At 44.2% G+C, this 15,333-nt stretch overlaps 1 protein-coding gene across 2 annotated transcripts in view; it reads left to right on the top strand.

Moving 5' to 3' along the window:
* The first annotated feature begins 416 nt into the window (after positions 1–416).
* Positions 417–15,333, top strand: part of LOC119456317 (phosphatidylinositol 3-kinase regulatory subunit beta) — a 29,442-nt gene continuing 14,525 nt past the window's right edge. The window contains exons 1-4 of one of the 2 annotated variants that reach the window (XM_037718015.2): positions 417–495; positions 1,697–3,228; positions 5,831–5,999; positions 11,239–11,437. In XM_037718015.2, the coding sequence (XP_037573943.1) occupies positions 1,786–3,228; positions 5,831–5,999; positions 11,239–11,437 (1,811 nt within the window). In that variant the 5' untranslated portion in view covers positions 417–495; positions 1,697–1,785. Of the gene's footprint in view, positions 496–536; positions 673–1,696; positions 3,229–5,830; positions 6,000–11,238; positions 11,438–15,333 lie in introns of those variants that run through there. The other variant, XM_049669723.1, reaches the window with a different exon arrangement.

The raw sequence follows: 15,333 nt of genomic DNA, 5'->3' as shown, positions 1-15,333 counted from the left end.
CATAGCAACCGTAAGAAAGAAAGAATAAGTCAGATAAAGTGACACATTATGTAGTGCCATTCTGTGCTATTACTAAGTTAAATTTCTATGGTATAGTTCCGTGCACATAAAGAAGTCAGATCATGTGATACATATGATAAACGATTTGCTCAGTTGATCACAATCAACTGTTTTAAATTAATAATCTACCACTCGACTGTTTCTTGTCTGTCAGTTATGCGCAAAAAAAATCACTGCTTGCTCTGTGGGAGCTCTCCTTTCTTATGACATGTTGTGAAGATGTAGCTGCTATTAGGATACTTGATTGTTGATGTTTTTCATCGGTGTCCGGTAGAACGCATTCAAATTTCGGCGCCAAGTTCGTCCTTCTCCGCCTATGGCTTTATTATACGGCGGCCCGGCAACAATGGGATCAGCTCATAATGGCTGCCTTACTTGCGGGTGGTATATTTCCTCGTCTTCGTTGTGGTGTCGACAAATAAAAGGCATTATCAGGTCAGTCCCTCTCTGATAACTCTTCTGAGACCGATTATTCCTTATTAAGCTGCTTATATTCATTCAGTCTTACTTGCACGGAAGAAGCGAAACCTACTTGTTAGTTGCATTCCTTCAGTGTCGTAATCTCTGTTCAGTTGTTTGTAAACTCTGGAGCACACCACTTCCTCGTTTAAAGTGAGTGTCTCTGTTCATTTCGTATTCCTGGAACCGAATGTAATTGTGCTTGAACAGCCAGAGTTTCTTTGTTGAGCCTAAAAAAGAGTGATTTATTTTTCTTTATCTTTGTGCGTGCGTGTGTGTTTACCCAAGTAATAAATATACCCATCAGTGCCGTTAGCTCCTTGCTTTCACAACTCGCGTCGTCCCTGGTGCTTTGCGCGAGTTCCTAGTGTAGCCTGTAACGATTCGTGTCGTTAAGCACTATATTAAAACCAGGTTTTGTGAGGTGCGGTTTGTCTGTTATTGCTTGTAGCCTGTGCTTCTGTTTACGAAATTAAAATTTCCCGAGCCCTGGGAAAATAATGTCTGGTACCCTTGAAAGTTTTCTTTAACGCGCGGTGCTTTACTCGTAGTCTTTTGAAGATCGTGGTTGATTATAATGAGAGCTTTGGGCAGATATCAATGCGTCGCATGCTTTTCCAGCCTTCTGCGTCGCGGCACCTATGGGTGATTTGTTGGCGAGGTCAGACTGACCCTTTGCGTGGTATTCCTGAGTTAGCGGGTCAATTAGGTTTCTTTATTGAATTTGGAAGGTGATAGTATGTTTTGAAGTACTACGAAGTAGGCAGGCGGCGTTGGGTGGCCGCTAGTTCCTGAAGTTCACTTTTGCTGAAAGGGTTACAAGGAAAACCAATAAGTAAATATGCTGTCAACTTTACTATTGTGCTAGGTTTCAATATGTCATTTCAATACTGCTAGTGTGCGTATGCTGCCTCATGATAATGTGGCTATCACATTTTTTTTTGTATCTGTATTCATAAGATGTGCGTATGCACCTGCATGTCTGTGGAAGCCCTACACTCCTACACTTTACAATGCTCTACTGGCTTTGGAAAAGTGTTCAGAGAAGTTGAATGCTAGACTTTTGACTGAAATCTTGTATGGTTTCAACTGTTTTCTCATGTAAGTTGTGCTTCCCAGTTCATTGTTCGTTTTCTTACAGTTTGCTTTTTTTTTTTCACAAAAAAAATCTGTCCAGTTTTCGAGGTGTCATCAGTGAGGCCCCAGCAATGGCAGCACCATTGGTAGCGGCTGTTGTGCCTACAGGTGGCTGCTGCTTTTCCTACAATGCCTTGCTGTGAACAACAGGAGCACCGAGTGTCCCTCCACCTATGGCCTGCCCTGGTCGGTTGCCTTCTGCACAGTTCACCGCGTGACATGGACCAACAGGCTTCCCCAGGAAGCCTCGACTTCCGCGACGTACCTGCTCGGGAGGACCACCATCCCAGCAGCCAGGCCCAAGAGGGCAGTGTTGAACAGCCGCACCATTCCAGTCACCCTGTCATCTTTCAAGTTGACCTCCACCCATCTTCGGGCCACCAAAACATTGGAGTATGGGAAGCAAGGGTGCCAGCAGCCCGGCCACCATCCTCAAGCGTTGAAGATTGTGGGGCTGCGGGAAGTGGTGCAGCTTCGACCTTGTCTGCAGACTGGCCGTCCAAAGAAGGTGCAGGGGCATTGCCTCTGAGTGTCTACATGGCTTGTTTGTCTCTAGACTCCTGCCAGGTGTCCAGTCAGCGCTGCCGTCTTGAAGCCACGTGCTGCTGCGAGCCGCATGGTGCCACTGCAAAGTCATCACCTTCTGATGTGGGCAGCCGCCGAGCATCCACGTCGGGTCGAACGGACGGTTCTGCGAGAACCTCCAGGTCACGCTGCTCCCTGAATGAGCCTTCAAATTACACGCTTGTCCTGAAGCCCAAAGCACTGAAGCCTTGTCCCGCGGGAGGGTCCGTCCACTCTGTGCATTCTGCCCACTCTGCATGTTCGGTTGGTGCCTCGTTTGAAAGGCCCGAAGTTGTCAGCCGTCCTGGGAGCACACCATCGCAGGTACTTGGCTTGAGTGAAGAGGGCCGCGAACCGTTGCCGCAGATGCCCTATAGCAGCCCCAACAGTCCGATTCCATTCTCAGCAGCATCAGGGGATGCAGACATGCATGGGAGGAAGGAGGCAAAAACCTCGTCAACGTGTAGCAACTGCCGCAGATCACGTTCCACCACTGTTGAGTCAAAGAAACACCTCAGGAGCAAGAAGAGAAAAGAAAACTCTCGCACTGAGCGATGTTGCTCGGAGGAAATTGGTACGCATGGCACTTGTGACTGCATTGAAGACTTGTCTGGGCCCGTCGAAAAGGCCTCCTTGAGGCAATCACTGGGCTCTTGCTTGGGTGCTAGAGGCCAGAGTGTGTCGCGGCCTGCCGAGAAGGCATCGTCGAAGAGGCGCTTTTCATTCACTCTGCCCAATGCACTGCTGAATGTTTTTCGCAAGGGATCTAGCACCTCACCGTCTGTGCGAAACAGTTCAAGTCAGACAGACCCCTATCCAGAGGAGGTGGTGCGGTGCAGCGAGAAGGCAACCAGTCCATATGCCGTGCGGGCATTGCCTCCACTTCCAGGCAACGCTACCGTAACACTGTGTGACCATTTTGGCGGGGCCGATGCGGTCAGTTGCGCCTCGGATGACTCAGACAGGAAGAGCCTCGACTATGCATCCAGCATAGAGAAAGTTAAGGATGTAAGTACTCCAGTGTTTAGATTGGCCAAGTTTGGGTTTGGGGTCAACAAACGGTTCTAATAGATTTTTTTTAAAGCTGCAAGGGCTACATCTTTTAGATTGTTGGACTTCGAGAAAATTTTTTTTAAAGCTCTCATTGTTACTTGGTGTCTAGAAGCTTCTGCTGTCTGCTCAGGCAATGTTACGAATGTGTGATTGTGTGACGTAACACTAATCCTAAGGCGAGGTTTTCCTACCACCTATCTGCTGCATCTAATTTTGCCATTGTAGCTGTCAGTGCGCGCTGGATATTGAATCCTTAGTTGTGATAGCTCCAAAAACATTTTTCCTGTACAAACTAGGATGTCTGTGTTGGTGTGGTGTGTTTATACCGAAAAAAAATACATCTCTGTCAAGAAACAGTATTAGTACAAATAACACTACTGAAAACAATGCTGTCATCAATGCACAAATGTAGACATAATTTCATAGTATGATTTTGTGATAAATTATTCCAATTCGTAATTGCCCTGGCAAATTAAAAGCTTTTCAAAGCAGCATGGCATTGCATTTTGCAAACTTTCTCAACATGATTCCCTCGGTATGAAACAAGATCAGGTGGTGAGAGGTAATTCTAATTTATTCCACATTATTAACCCTCTCAGTGCGGGACAATTTTCACAGATCGTGCACCCCCCAGTGTTGAGCTTTTTTCTCTGAAATCATAAGACGAACACAATGGTTTAAGTTTTGGTTGTGCAGAAATAAAAAATGACACTGATAATGGCAAATGCTCTGTTAGTGGGGTCCCCACGTTCCTATCTGACAAAAGAAATGACGATAGGAACATGGCAGGACAGAAACACGGAAACATACCGATGTGTCAGTGACACTGAAAGGGTTAAAGGCCATGCATTAAAGGGTGTGAAATTTTTTAGAAACTGGCTATCTCTCGGAGAAACGCACCCTGCCTATGTTTATTTAGAATGCTGTAATATGTGCTGTTACTAAAGCTAGAGCAGCTTACTCCTACACTGTTCCTTCTCATATTTTGCAGCAAGATCGCATTTGATGGTCCAAATTGTTCAACATAACACTTGTCACTGTGACTTGCCTGATTTGTCAGGAAAATGTGAATTTGCCTTCTTCTGCGCTTCTCAGATATACCACCACCAATTAATAGAAACCAATCTCAAAGGCCATGTTTTGCAGTACTACAAATGCCAAAAGTGACAGAGCTGCCATGTTTTAAACATTGCTCATGGTGAGGAGGGCACGCGAAAGCAAATTGGCAGTTTTTTCATGACAAACCTACCACGTCTCGGTGACTGTTTACATTGAATGATTTGGACCATAAAATACGATCTTCCTGCAAAATTTGGGCAATAAAAGAGTAGAGGTGAGTGCAAGATATTTATTGTTTTGGTTTGTTTTAATTTTAAGCAGGTCTGTGTGCTTAGGAATGATGGAGCTTTAAGTTGAATGTTAAGGCCAGCTATTTTTGCTTGTGCGTTCTACCTGTGGGTTACTTTTGCTTTCTTTATGGTGAGGGGGCATGAAACAGGTTAAGGTTGCTATATACCTGGTGTGTATTGCCGAAGTCAAAACTGGCGACTTGTTTTACTAATTACTTACGCCCTGTATCTTGCGCAAATAACACTCGTCTTATGTCTCAAAATGGAAGAACTCCTTGCTGTGAAGAACTCATACAAATATTATGTTGCAAAATGGACAATTGGGCGTGTTGGTTAATTGTCTGTTTTAAAACAGTGCAAAAGGAATGAAAGGCACCGACCAGCCCACTGATTACGAAAAGTAAATTAGTGACGGCAAGCTCTATAGCCCAGTTATGCTGCTTCTTTATGAACAATTGCTGATGAGGAAAATTAATGCAACAAAAAGACAATGCACACAGGAAGGGAAGACAAGTGCTTCCTCAAGTTTTCTTCATCAGCAATGCAAGACTAACTAGCCCAGCAATTGATTCTTCATGAACAAGGATTGCATGAATTCATTTAAATATATGTCGTGTTGCAAACCATGCAATTAAGAAACACACGCACGCACACACATGCACACACACATACACACAAACAGAGAGAGAGAACAGCTCTTGTCCTGTGTTGTTCTTCCCTTGCCTTTCATCCCTTTTTCGGGGCGTTTCAAATCTTAGAGATTGGAAACATTTGCCAGAAAGTGCTATAGAGAGTAATACTCTGTATATAATTGCGTAAATGTTGCAATTTCGGGCTCACTGTTGTTACCTGCATGCCGGGCATGTTCCTATTCATGCTGTTAATGTTATTTCACTTCGGCTTGGGCTCAACTGTTTTGTAGTGTTGAAAGTAAATGAAAATAAGTTACTTGGTGGATCAGTTAAACTAGACCTTTTTCATTATGGCAAAGCTAGCTTTTCAAGGCAGTTTGCTTGTATGTTGTTCCATGGAAAATATAAAACGTGACTCTTGTGATGGAACTACCTGCAAGAGACAAGACAAGACGATGATTGGTGCTGCCATTAGTTGGGCAAATGTGCAGTGCAGAGAAGTGCTCTTGCAAATTAGAAAACTGGTTTATTGAGATTAGTATTTTGAAAATTTGCTCGTATGTGTCTCTTGCACAGTGTGGCTGGTACTGGGGCCCCATCAGTGGAGAGACGGCTGAACGGCTGCTCGCACATGAACCAGATGGTTCGTTCGTCGTGCGTGACAGCTCTGATGAACACTACATCTTCAGCTTGACTTTCAAACTCAACGGCTTTGTACGGCATGTGCGCATTGAGCATGATCAAGGTGAGGGATCTCACAAGTTTGAATGTTTATGCACGGTCTTGCGAACTTGTCAGGTCGTACATATGCTTTACGGAACGTGCTATAGTCCAAGCTTGTCATGCAGCAAAATAAAGAAAGCTTAGCCCCACTTTTGTATTATAAGTAGGGATGATCACTTTTGTCCAGAAACTAACAAATGTGGGTGCAAGTATGCTGAAATTTTGCCCCTTAGCTCTTTTTCAACTGAAGAAATACTATTAGCATTCAAGGGCATCACATAACATGGGCCTAAAGAGTGCGCAAGTTATTTTGCTGAAAAGTTATGCTATCTTGAGTGAATCATTGAATGGAATTAGGGTATACGTTTCACAATGTTATTGAAAGTTAGCATTTGTCCTGTTTTCGCCCTGGTCTGTCCTTGTACCTTTTACTATGTCACAATCCTATATACAGTCAAACCCAATTATATCGAAACCAATTAAATCAAATTATACATTATATCGAGCTGTTTCTTAACATTGAGCAACTGCAACGAGAATACAAACCATAACATATATTCAAATTGAATTAAAATCATATCAACACCCTATAGATCATACTCCACGCAGTGTCAAATGATTTCATAAGTTGGATTTCCCACGCAGGAAATTGTGTGAAAGTTACCTGCGTGGAGCATTTGTATATGAAACCAAAACCGCGTTTACGGCGTTCGCTACAGTCTACCGTCAGAGCTAGCATAACCAGCACCATTGCCATCACAAGATGGTGACACACATGGTTCTCGCATACCGTGAGGGTGGCTAGAACTGGGAGGTGTGAAAACCGGACCCTCCAGGACACTATTTGTGCAAGATAAAGCAATCTGTTTACTTTTCTTTGCAGCGGCGAAGCTACTTTGTATCATGTAATTTGACGGGTGCAAAGGTAGATAAGGTTCAAATTGTCATCGGGCGCCTAAGACGATGGAAGGCGTGGAACACAGAGAGAATGCTACCCATGGCAGCAGATGCAGCTGATCTTGCTGATGCCTCAAGAAAGGTTCATGCATGATTGCTGGCTCCTGATAAAGTTACAAGATGTTCGAAAATGGTTGACAAGTTCCATAATACTGCACAAAGCAGAAGCCTTTTATTTGTTTGGGGGGGAGGGGAGATGCGGGGGGATTGAGTTGTGGTGTAGTGACGTAGGTCACTTTGGCAACAGGAATGTGACCGGCGTATCGGCTTATGCGGCGCAGCCGCTCTTCCAGCCTGACAACAGCTGTTGTCTAGTGCTACAGACGCGCCTAGGACTGTGTGATCGCTGAATTGTTCATATCATCTGCCGCGGAGCTAAAAGCAGTTTGCAACATTCAGCACACTGTAAGCTGGTGGACTTGGGCTGGGAGACATTTGAAAAACTCGTATCATTCTGAAATTTGTATCAGGTGTGATTGTATCACTGAGATTCTACTGTATATGGAGCATCACGACAGCGCTATAATAATGTGACATGATGGCACTGTTATTTATGGCTGTGTAGTAATGACACTTAATTGTCACTTTGTTCTTAACAACATAGTTCACTTTATTAGCATTTTGAACAAAATTATGCAGTGAAACATTCTTAATGTATGAAGCAAACCATAACAAATTATCAGGCAGTAAAACAGTATTTTACTGGAAGAGGCACCAAACAGCAAAATTTACAATTCTTACAGTCTGTTGCTTGAGAGGTAGCACAGTAGTGATGGGAGGGAGCAGCAATGTTCCCTTCCTCAGGGCAGCATTGCTCAATGCTTTCTTCAGCTTTGGTTTCATGTACTCAGGGTAGTCGTAAAAAACACTATAAGTTGCACCTTTCTTGAGCTTCCAAATTTTGGATCCTTCTTTGTGGTCTCTGGGTAGAAAATCACGGTTACACACGATGGAGTCGAACTCAGCATCCAGTCCTTGTTAGCGATGTCCTTCAACCACGCTGCTCTCATTTCGCTTTCGCTATCTCGTGAAACAAAATGCCAGGTACTCTATGCTTAGCGTCGAATTGCATCTTGCAGCATAACTGTAGGCCATGGCATCATGAGAACATGTAAAGGTCTGTGGGGGTGACAGCGCAACACACGTTTTGACACACAAGCATGTGGCAATCTCCTTGTATACTACCCAGGGCTGGTGGCAATACCTTGTGAAAAACTGCATCAACCAGCAAGAGAAAGCGGAAAGTGGCTTGACCACCTTTGAGCAGGCATGAAATGTATAATAGGGGACTATGAACATGCTTGCGTATCGTAACGACGACGATGTTCCACTTTCAGTCCTCATTATGAAACCTAGTACAAAAGATGGGGTCTTTTACATGCTAAGTTAGCGGAAATGTGTTTTTGGCGTTCCGAATTGCAGATGTCGCTGGACAAGCGTGGGATTTGTTTAGTATAGGGGGGGTCACCATCCCGTTTGCGATTGTTGCAGAGTCGTTTGAGAAATGGAGAGTGTGAAATGCACAATGAACTGTTCGATGGGCATGTTATGGGTCATAGATGGCAATAAAGTGCTGTCTGAGAGTTATGTTGATGGACATTTGGCATAAATAAATATTTTATGTGAAGGTAAAGTTCGCTGGTTTCATCTTTTTTCTGCAGCCTAAATCAGAGACATGCAAAATTCTTTTGGCTCAAATATTAGGTGTGCATGAGATCTCTACTTTGTTTGGGAGCTCTAATGTCATTTCTACATGTTTTCTACTTTGAACACTTAGAAAGTAGGTGCACAATTGATTCGGGAGCTGTTAGAATAGGGAAAGTACAGTAGACTCCCGGTTAATGAAACTCGCTTAGACGTAAATGCTGGATACACACAATGATGGTATCTACTTGGGTTGGTCATCTACAGACACAATGTTAACAAAACCATAGGTTAAATGGGTGAAATATTTTTGTGAAATCCGGTTAAACGGAACTTACAATTGATTCGGGAGCTGTTAGAATAGGGAAACTACAGTAGACTCCCGGTTAATGAAACTCGCTTAGACGTAAATGCTGGATACACACAATGATGGTATCTACTTGGGTTGGTCATCTACAGACACAATGTTAACAAAACCATAGGTTAAACGGGTGAAATATTTTTGTGAAATCCAGTTAAACGGAACTTTAACCGAAATGACCACCTCACTCATTGGCGTATAGAACAGGAAAAGTCTGCCAAACATGTCAAATGGTGATGCCATAAATGGCAAAGAAAATCCAGTCAGTCCATCAGGCAGTTACAGGAAAGTCAATGCAAATTAAATTATGATGTCGAAGTTGCAACGGTTTTTTCATCATGAGGACTTCGCAAAGCTGCTAATGATCCCAGAGGAGGAAGAGTCTGCAATGGAGTCTGCAATTTTCTGCACCCCAGTCACGTTCACACCACCAGCAATGAGAGAGCTCAAATGATGCCCTTGTTATCTGCCCTGAGGAGGCAGTTTAAAATATTATTTTTAATGTTAGGGGAAAAGGCCATGATTATAGTGTCAAAGACATAAATATTGCTGTTCTAGTGCACAGTACTGTTTTGGACTAGGCAGCTAGACATGTATTTGAAAGTCTGCAGCGCTCGCTATTTTGAACACGAGTACTGCACAGAATTACTATTGGGAATCCTTTCGTGCATGAACACAACCTTGCGCAAAAGATGCTAAAATATTAGAACCAGAGCACAACAAATGTTTTTTGCTTTTTTTCGCCGCAGTAACATCGAAACACTTGGATGCTCTTCGAATAAAATGATTGTTTGTGATTTTTGTACCCTTTGCTTGAATGAAACTTCGGATAAAAGGAATACATTTTTCTGTCCCTTTGAGTTCCGTGAGGTCTCTACTAATGCCTAAGGAATCAGCGATGTGTTTTGTCATTTTTTCTACTGTTGTTTAATTCGATCCCCCTAATAATTTGACCAGTTTTGTCGGTTCCATCAGGGTCGAATTAACGAAAGTTGGATGTTCAACGGAATAATATATTGGCTCGCATGTTCGTGGTGGTATTACATGATGAAGACTGGGTGCCTTTTGTTGCTATGTTTAAAAAGCTTATCAGTGCCCTTTGAACTGCATTCACCCAGACGGTTTGGCTGCCTGTACCTGGCTGCAAAGACTATGTCTTGACCTCAAACATGGGCACCTAAGAGCTGCACTCTAAAATTGCTTCCTGGGTAACTTTCTTGTGCCAAACATTCGTCTTGCAACCTTCTTTCAGGTTGTGTTTTCAAGAAATATGATAATGAACTTATAGCATACACATTTTGCAACAAAGAAGTCTGAAACTCGACTGTACACCATGAGTTTTCAAGTCCCACTGCTGTCCTACTGTTTGCTCTTTATTTTTTGTACTTTGGCCAAAATAGTGTTATCATAATTGATTTCAGCCTATTGTATATGTTTAGCTTTAGGATTTGCACAAGACGCGGTTGCAATATCGGATCATTATTGCATCGCAGGCGTTGCTGCTTGTACGGTGGCAGGTCAGTCATTATCAAATGTAAGCGAGGCATGTTGGCATTTGTCAAACTATCACTGTGACTGCCTGTCAATTCACAATGCCTGACGATATTCTGTAAGCGGGGGGTTGATTACCATTTTCGTTAGATCCTGTGATTGACAACTGTGCTTCTCACTATTGCTGCTGTTGACCTGATCCTTGTGGTACATATGACTGGTTTCTACCGCGCTACGACAATTTTTGCGGCCCTAAAAGCTGAGGCCCCTTGATATTGAAGCCAGTGAAAGCACGCCTCAGCCGGACATTTGGCTGCTCCCAGAGCAATTGTAGGAGCCATGTGATAGAAATTCTGTCGGATCTTGGTCCTGCTCCCAGCTTGAATGCGAGAGCGCCGCTGAGTGCTCCAAGCCGGATTGCGGCGCTTTGAATAAATCAAAAGAATGTGTTTCGAGCGCTTCATTTTGCCCAGCCGAGTGTAAACAACCCTGCACGGGCGCTCTAGTGTGCTCAAAAGCAACCAGTTGAATGTACCATTAGTTTCCCAGGCACATGTTCACCCTAATAAAGAGAATGTTTCTTTTTCTGCTTTATCCTTGCCTTCTGCCTGCCTGTGTACCAACATGTGATGGCTGTGTTGCCCTCAGGCCATTGTTTTTGCATTTGTCGTATACACTGTGTCATGACATACTGTCTGTTCCGGCAGCCTGCCCCTCTAGCTGCTATTTTGTGTCGGGGCAGATGTGGAGACCCAGCTGGTTGCTGAATGAGTCTGACCTCCCAACTCTTGTCTCTCTCGCACTGCAGGCAACTTCAGCTTTGGCTGCCTGCAGAAATTCCACAGCAACACCATTGTAGACTTCATCGAGAACGCAGTAGAGCACTCGCGCAGTGGCCGTTATTTGTTCTTCCTTCACCGGCGTCCTGTGCTGGGTCCCATGCGTGTCCAGCTCCTGCATCCAGTGTCTCGTTTCAAGCAAGTCCAGTCACTCCAGCACCTCTGCCGGTAGGCTGGAGCCTCCCATCTCATTTTTCAATTTTTTTTTTTCATCAGTCCACAGGATCCTAACATATGGCATTTTTCAATTACAGACATATGTTTGATTTGGTAGAAATACGAGCAGTAGTGCAGTCATTGTGTAGTCAAGGAATGGAGGAAGCATACAGGAATATCTTAGGAAGCATCTACAGTCATTCCACAGCTATAGTAATTCTTCTCACGAATAATAGGTACAGTGGAATCTCGATGATACGAATCTCACAGGGGTCACGAAAAATATTCGTATTAGCCGAAATTCGTATCATCTAAACACAATTAAAACTAGCCAAATTAAGGGGGACGCGGGGATCAGATCGTGAAAATCGCGAGAGGAATCGATTTTTGAAAACCACGCGTTTCGGTATCTGCAACGCCTAATCTACGCTGTATCAAAATGGTTTGGCTGAATTTACTAAAAGTGCCCGAAAAAGATTAATTCATCAGTGCGCAGGGTGAGAAAACAGCTTTAAATCGTGCAAAATCCCCGCAGTTCACGGAGACATATCTCGTATTTCCCGCCACCGAGTGCCGCCATCTTGGTATCGTTCGAAAGCTCAAAGTTTCGCCGTTCCGCTTCTCAATTCGTCCGTAGTTGCCGTCTTGTAACAAACGCACAAACACAAAAGAAGCGCGGGTCTGCGATAGGTAGTCACACGGAAACTCCGATGAAAGCGGGCCTCCGATTGGCTGCCGTGCTAAAAGGCGTCTCTCCATTAGTTGCGGCTGTGACAGGGGCAAGATGGCAACCGTAGTGGTCGGCTTCGTAAACCACGTCGGCGTCTTCACTTGACACGCAGAATTCGGATTACTGAGAGCTCCCAGGTTAGTGATGGATCGTCGCTCGTTGGAGAAGAAATTTTGGACGAAGCACGCCTCCGGAATACGGAAGCGCAAGCCTCCTACGGCAAGAAAAATACGGCGATTAGCGGGAGAAGCGGAGGAGCACCCGACTGAACGTGCCGCGCTATCTTGCACCATGTGACTCCGGCAGCGAAACAGACAATCGCCCTGTGCCATCGGCACCGATAACGCAGTCGACGGAAGACGCGCCAACGGAGGCTCACGCGCCTTGGCGTACGTAGGCGTACGGCTGCGCGAATTAGCCGTGATCGTATCTCGGTAGACATAGCTCGCTGCGACTAGGCAAAATGGCGCAAACACAAAGAAAGCGGCCCAAAGCACAGCAGCCACTCCGTCCGGCCGATGGCACGCGGAAAAGGAGGAAAAGCACAAAAGCAACAAAAGCGTCACCGCTTCAAACTCTTCGCGCCCAGTCGCGGCCTCCGTGATGTCCGGCGCCGCGTCCAAGCCTCCGCACCAAAAGAGAAAGGGAGAAAGCACGTGACTGCGTGCTGTTCTCTTTCGTGGCCGTCGGTGGGGCGGCGTTTATTCGTATCAACCAACGCGGGTCGAAAATCGATTCGTAACAACCATTCTCTAGCACGTTGCAAAGTAATGGGGCTCGGCCGGGACCACAGAAAAATTCGTATCATCCGGAAATTCGTATTAGCTGTGATCGTATCATCGAGATTCCACTGTACTGAATAAGAAGGGGCTCAGGCATGGTATCTCGCGAGTGCTATTCACTGCTTGCTTAAGGGTATTCAGAGTGTTAGATTGGGGAGGTTAACGTGTAAGAATGAAGAGGGAATATCTCATCAGCCTGCAATTTCCTGATGACATTGTCCTGTTGAGCAATGCTGGAGATGGCTTACAGCTAATGATTTGATTGGAGACTTAACTGGAAAATTTCAAGGGTGGGCACGATGATTAATATGCAAAAGACTAAGGTAATGTTGAATAGCATGGCAATGAATGAGTTAGTGATTTGACCAGCCTCTTCAAGCTGTTCAAAAGTACATTTATCAAGACCAAGTAGGCACAGGGATTCCCCAAATCATGTGGTGAAAATCTTTGGTTGAATAAAAATGGGGTCGGAGTGCATATGGTTTGCCTTTCCAAGTCATGATTGGCAGCTTGTCGATATCCTTGAAAAGCAATGTATACAATCGGTGCATTTCACCAGCACTTGCTAATGCTGAAATCTGTACTAATGCTGAAATCTGTACTAAACTTAGATAAAACTAAGAAGGGTAACAAATAAGCTTGGTAAGAGGCTAAGGGCCTGTGCAGTGAGCGATAGAATGAAAAATGGCAGGTGTAACATCGAAACAGGAAGAAGACAGTATGGGTTAGTCAGTAATTGGGGTGTAGCTGCTATTCTAGTGAAGACCAAGATGTGGAGTCAGGTAGGTCGTGTTATGGGCATAGAGCAGATGGCTAGTGTGGTCTGTCAGAGTAAATGAATGGGTGCCATAGGAAGCAAAATACAATTGAGGGAAGGAGTAGTATGATGAGATTAGGAAATTTGCAGGCTTAGAATGGAGTCAGCTGATGCAAGAAAGGGGTAATTAAAGATCACTAGAAGAGGCCTCCATCCAGCAGTGGACATAAGATTTGAGGACGCTTAAGCTTCGGCTTTAAAAGTAGAATGCGATAGCATTCAAAGATCCCCGACTGCTTCTCACGCTTCCCAGCAATTGCAGCTTATGTAACCGTAATGTTTACCGGGAAATGCTGGCGGCAAATACTATGCACGAAGGCGAGCTTTCTGGTAGAAGCGCAGCCTCTTGCGTGGGCCAATCTTCTGTTATTGTTTCATACTTTTAATATTTCAGTCTGAGAAGATTTTACATAAAAGGCATGCGCTGTTGGTGTTTTGCTTCATGACATTTGAGGGCTGTCATTTTCAAAATTTCGAGGAATAACTTGTAAAGAATGTAAGACAAAGTATGAGCAACTTTAGTGATAGAAGAACTTTAGTGCCTAATAGAATATACACGGCAATTTTTGCTCACGGGACGCCAATGCTGGCTACGATGCCGACACCGGACTTTCAGTGACACAGCACCCTTAAAGCTACCAGTGTTAGAATATGATTAATCATTATGACGATGGTGGTGGTAGTAGTGGTAGTGGTGGTGATGATGAAGATGAAGATACTTATAAGGTCAAGAATGAAACACGGACAGTATTTGCTTACCTGCCAACTCTCCCAAACATATTTTCAAAATCTTACAAATTAAGGCTTATTCTACAATTTTAATAATGTTGCGTTAAGTTTTACCAAAAATATGAATTCGGTTGACGAAAATGTTTTAAAGCTATAGGAAGATGGGGTAGTGCAAAATTGCAAAAGAATGCAAGCAAAAGAAGTTGTGATGGTACCTGCACCACTTTTCTGTGGCAGCACAAGATGCCATATACTAATCTAGAAAGTTATTGCTTTGAGTAAGTACTTTCAGCAAAGTCACTGTGATCTAAAAACAGTGTCTGATATTTTAATTTTGCTGCTGCCTGTGTGCTATGTTTAACGGTGAACTATTGTTAATAAAGTGTGTATGTACGTATCTCACAAAAGGTGTGTGCTCAGGGCCAACTTAAGAAAAAAGTTATTCGCAGATGGTATGCCAATCTGAGCAACTGAAACATCAAAGACACCGAAGTTGTACGTGCGAGTTCTCACACCCTTTGGAAGTACTAGGGTCTATTTCCTGGCTGTTCTTAGTGATAACTCATCACCTACGCCGCCAGTGCGTTCTCACCAACACCCTGGTCACACGGCTGCTTCGGGGCTCACACGCAGGCTGCGTTGCTGGCTGCGTTGCTGGCTGCTCTTTACCACCAGAGCAGTACAAACTCCTAATTGACCTCCGATGTGGAGCCGGTAAAACACGATGTGTGGAACAGAAATTATGGATTACTGGTTAAAAAAAAAGCATGCAAGGAAGGCTTCGTCTATTCGTGTGAGGTGTATGCAAGGTAGCAGTTATACAGATAATAGTACAGTATAGACCACTTAT

The sequence above is a fragment of the Dermacentor silvarum genome, chromosome 6 (genome assembly GCF_013339745.2).
Source record: "Dermacentor silvarum isolate Dsil-2018 chromosome 6, BIME_Dsil_1.4, whole genome shotgun sequence".
Classification (NCBI taxonomy): domain Eukaryota; kingdom Metazoa; phylum Arthropoda; class Arachnida; order Ixodida; family Ixodidae; genus Dermacentor; species Dermacentor silvarum.
The sequence above is the reverse complement of the archived record's forward strand: the minus strand, read 5'-3'. Positions and strand labels throughout refer to the sequence as shown.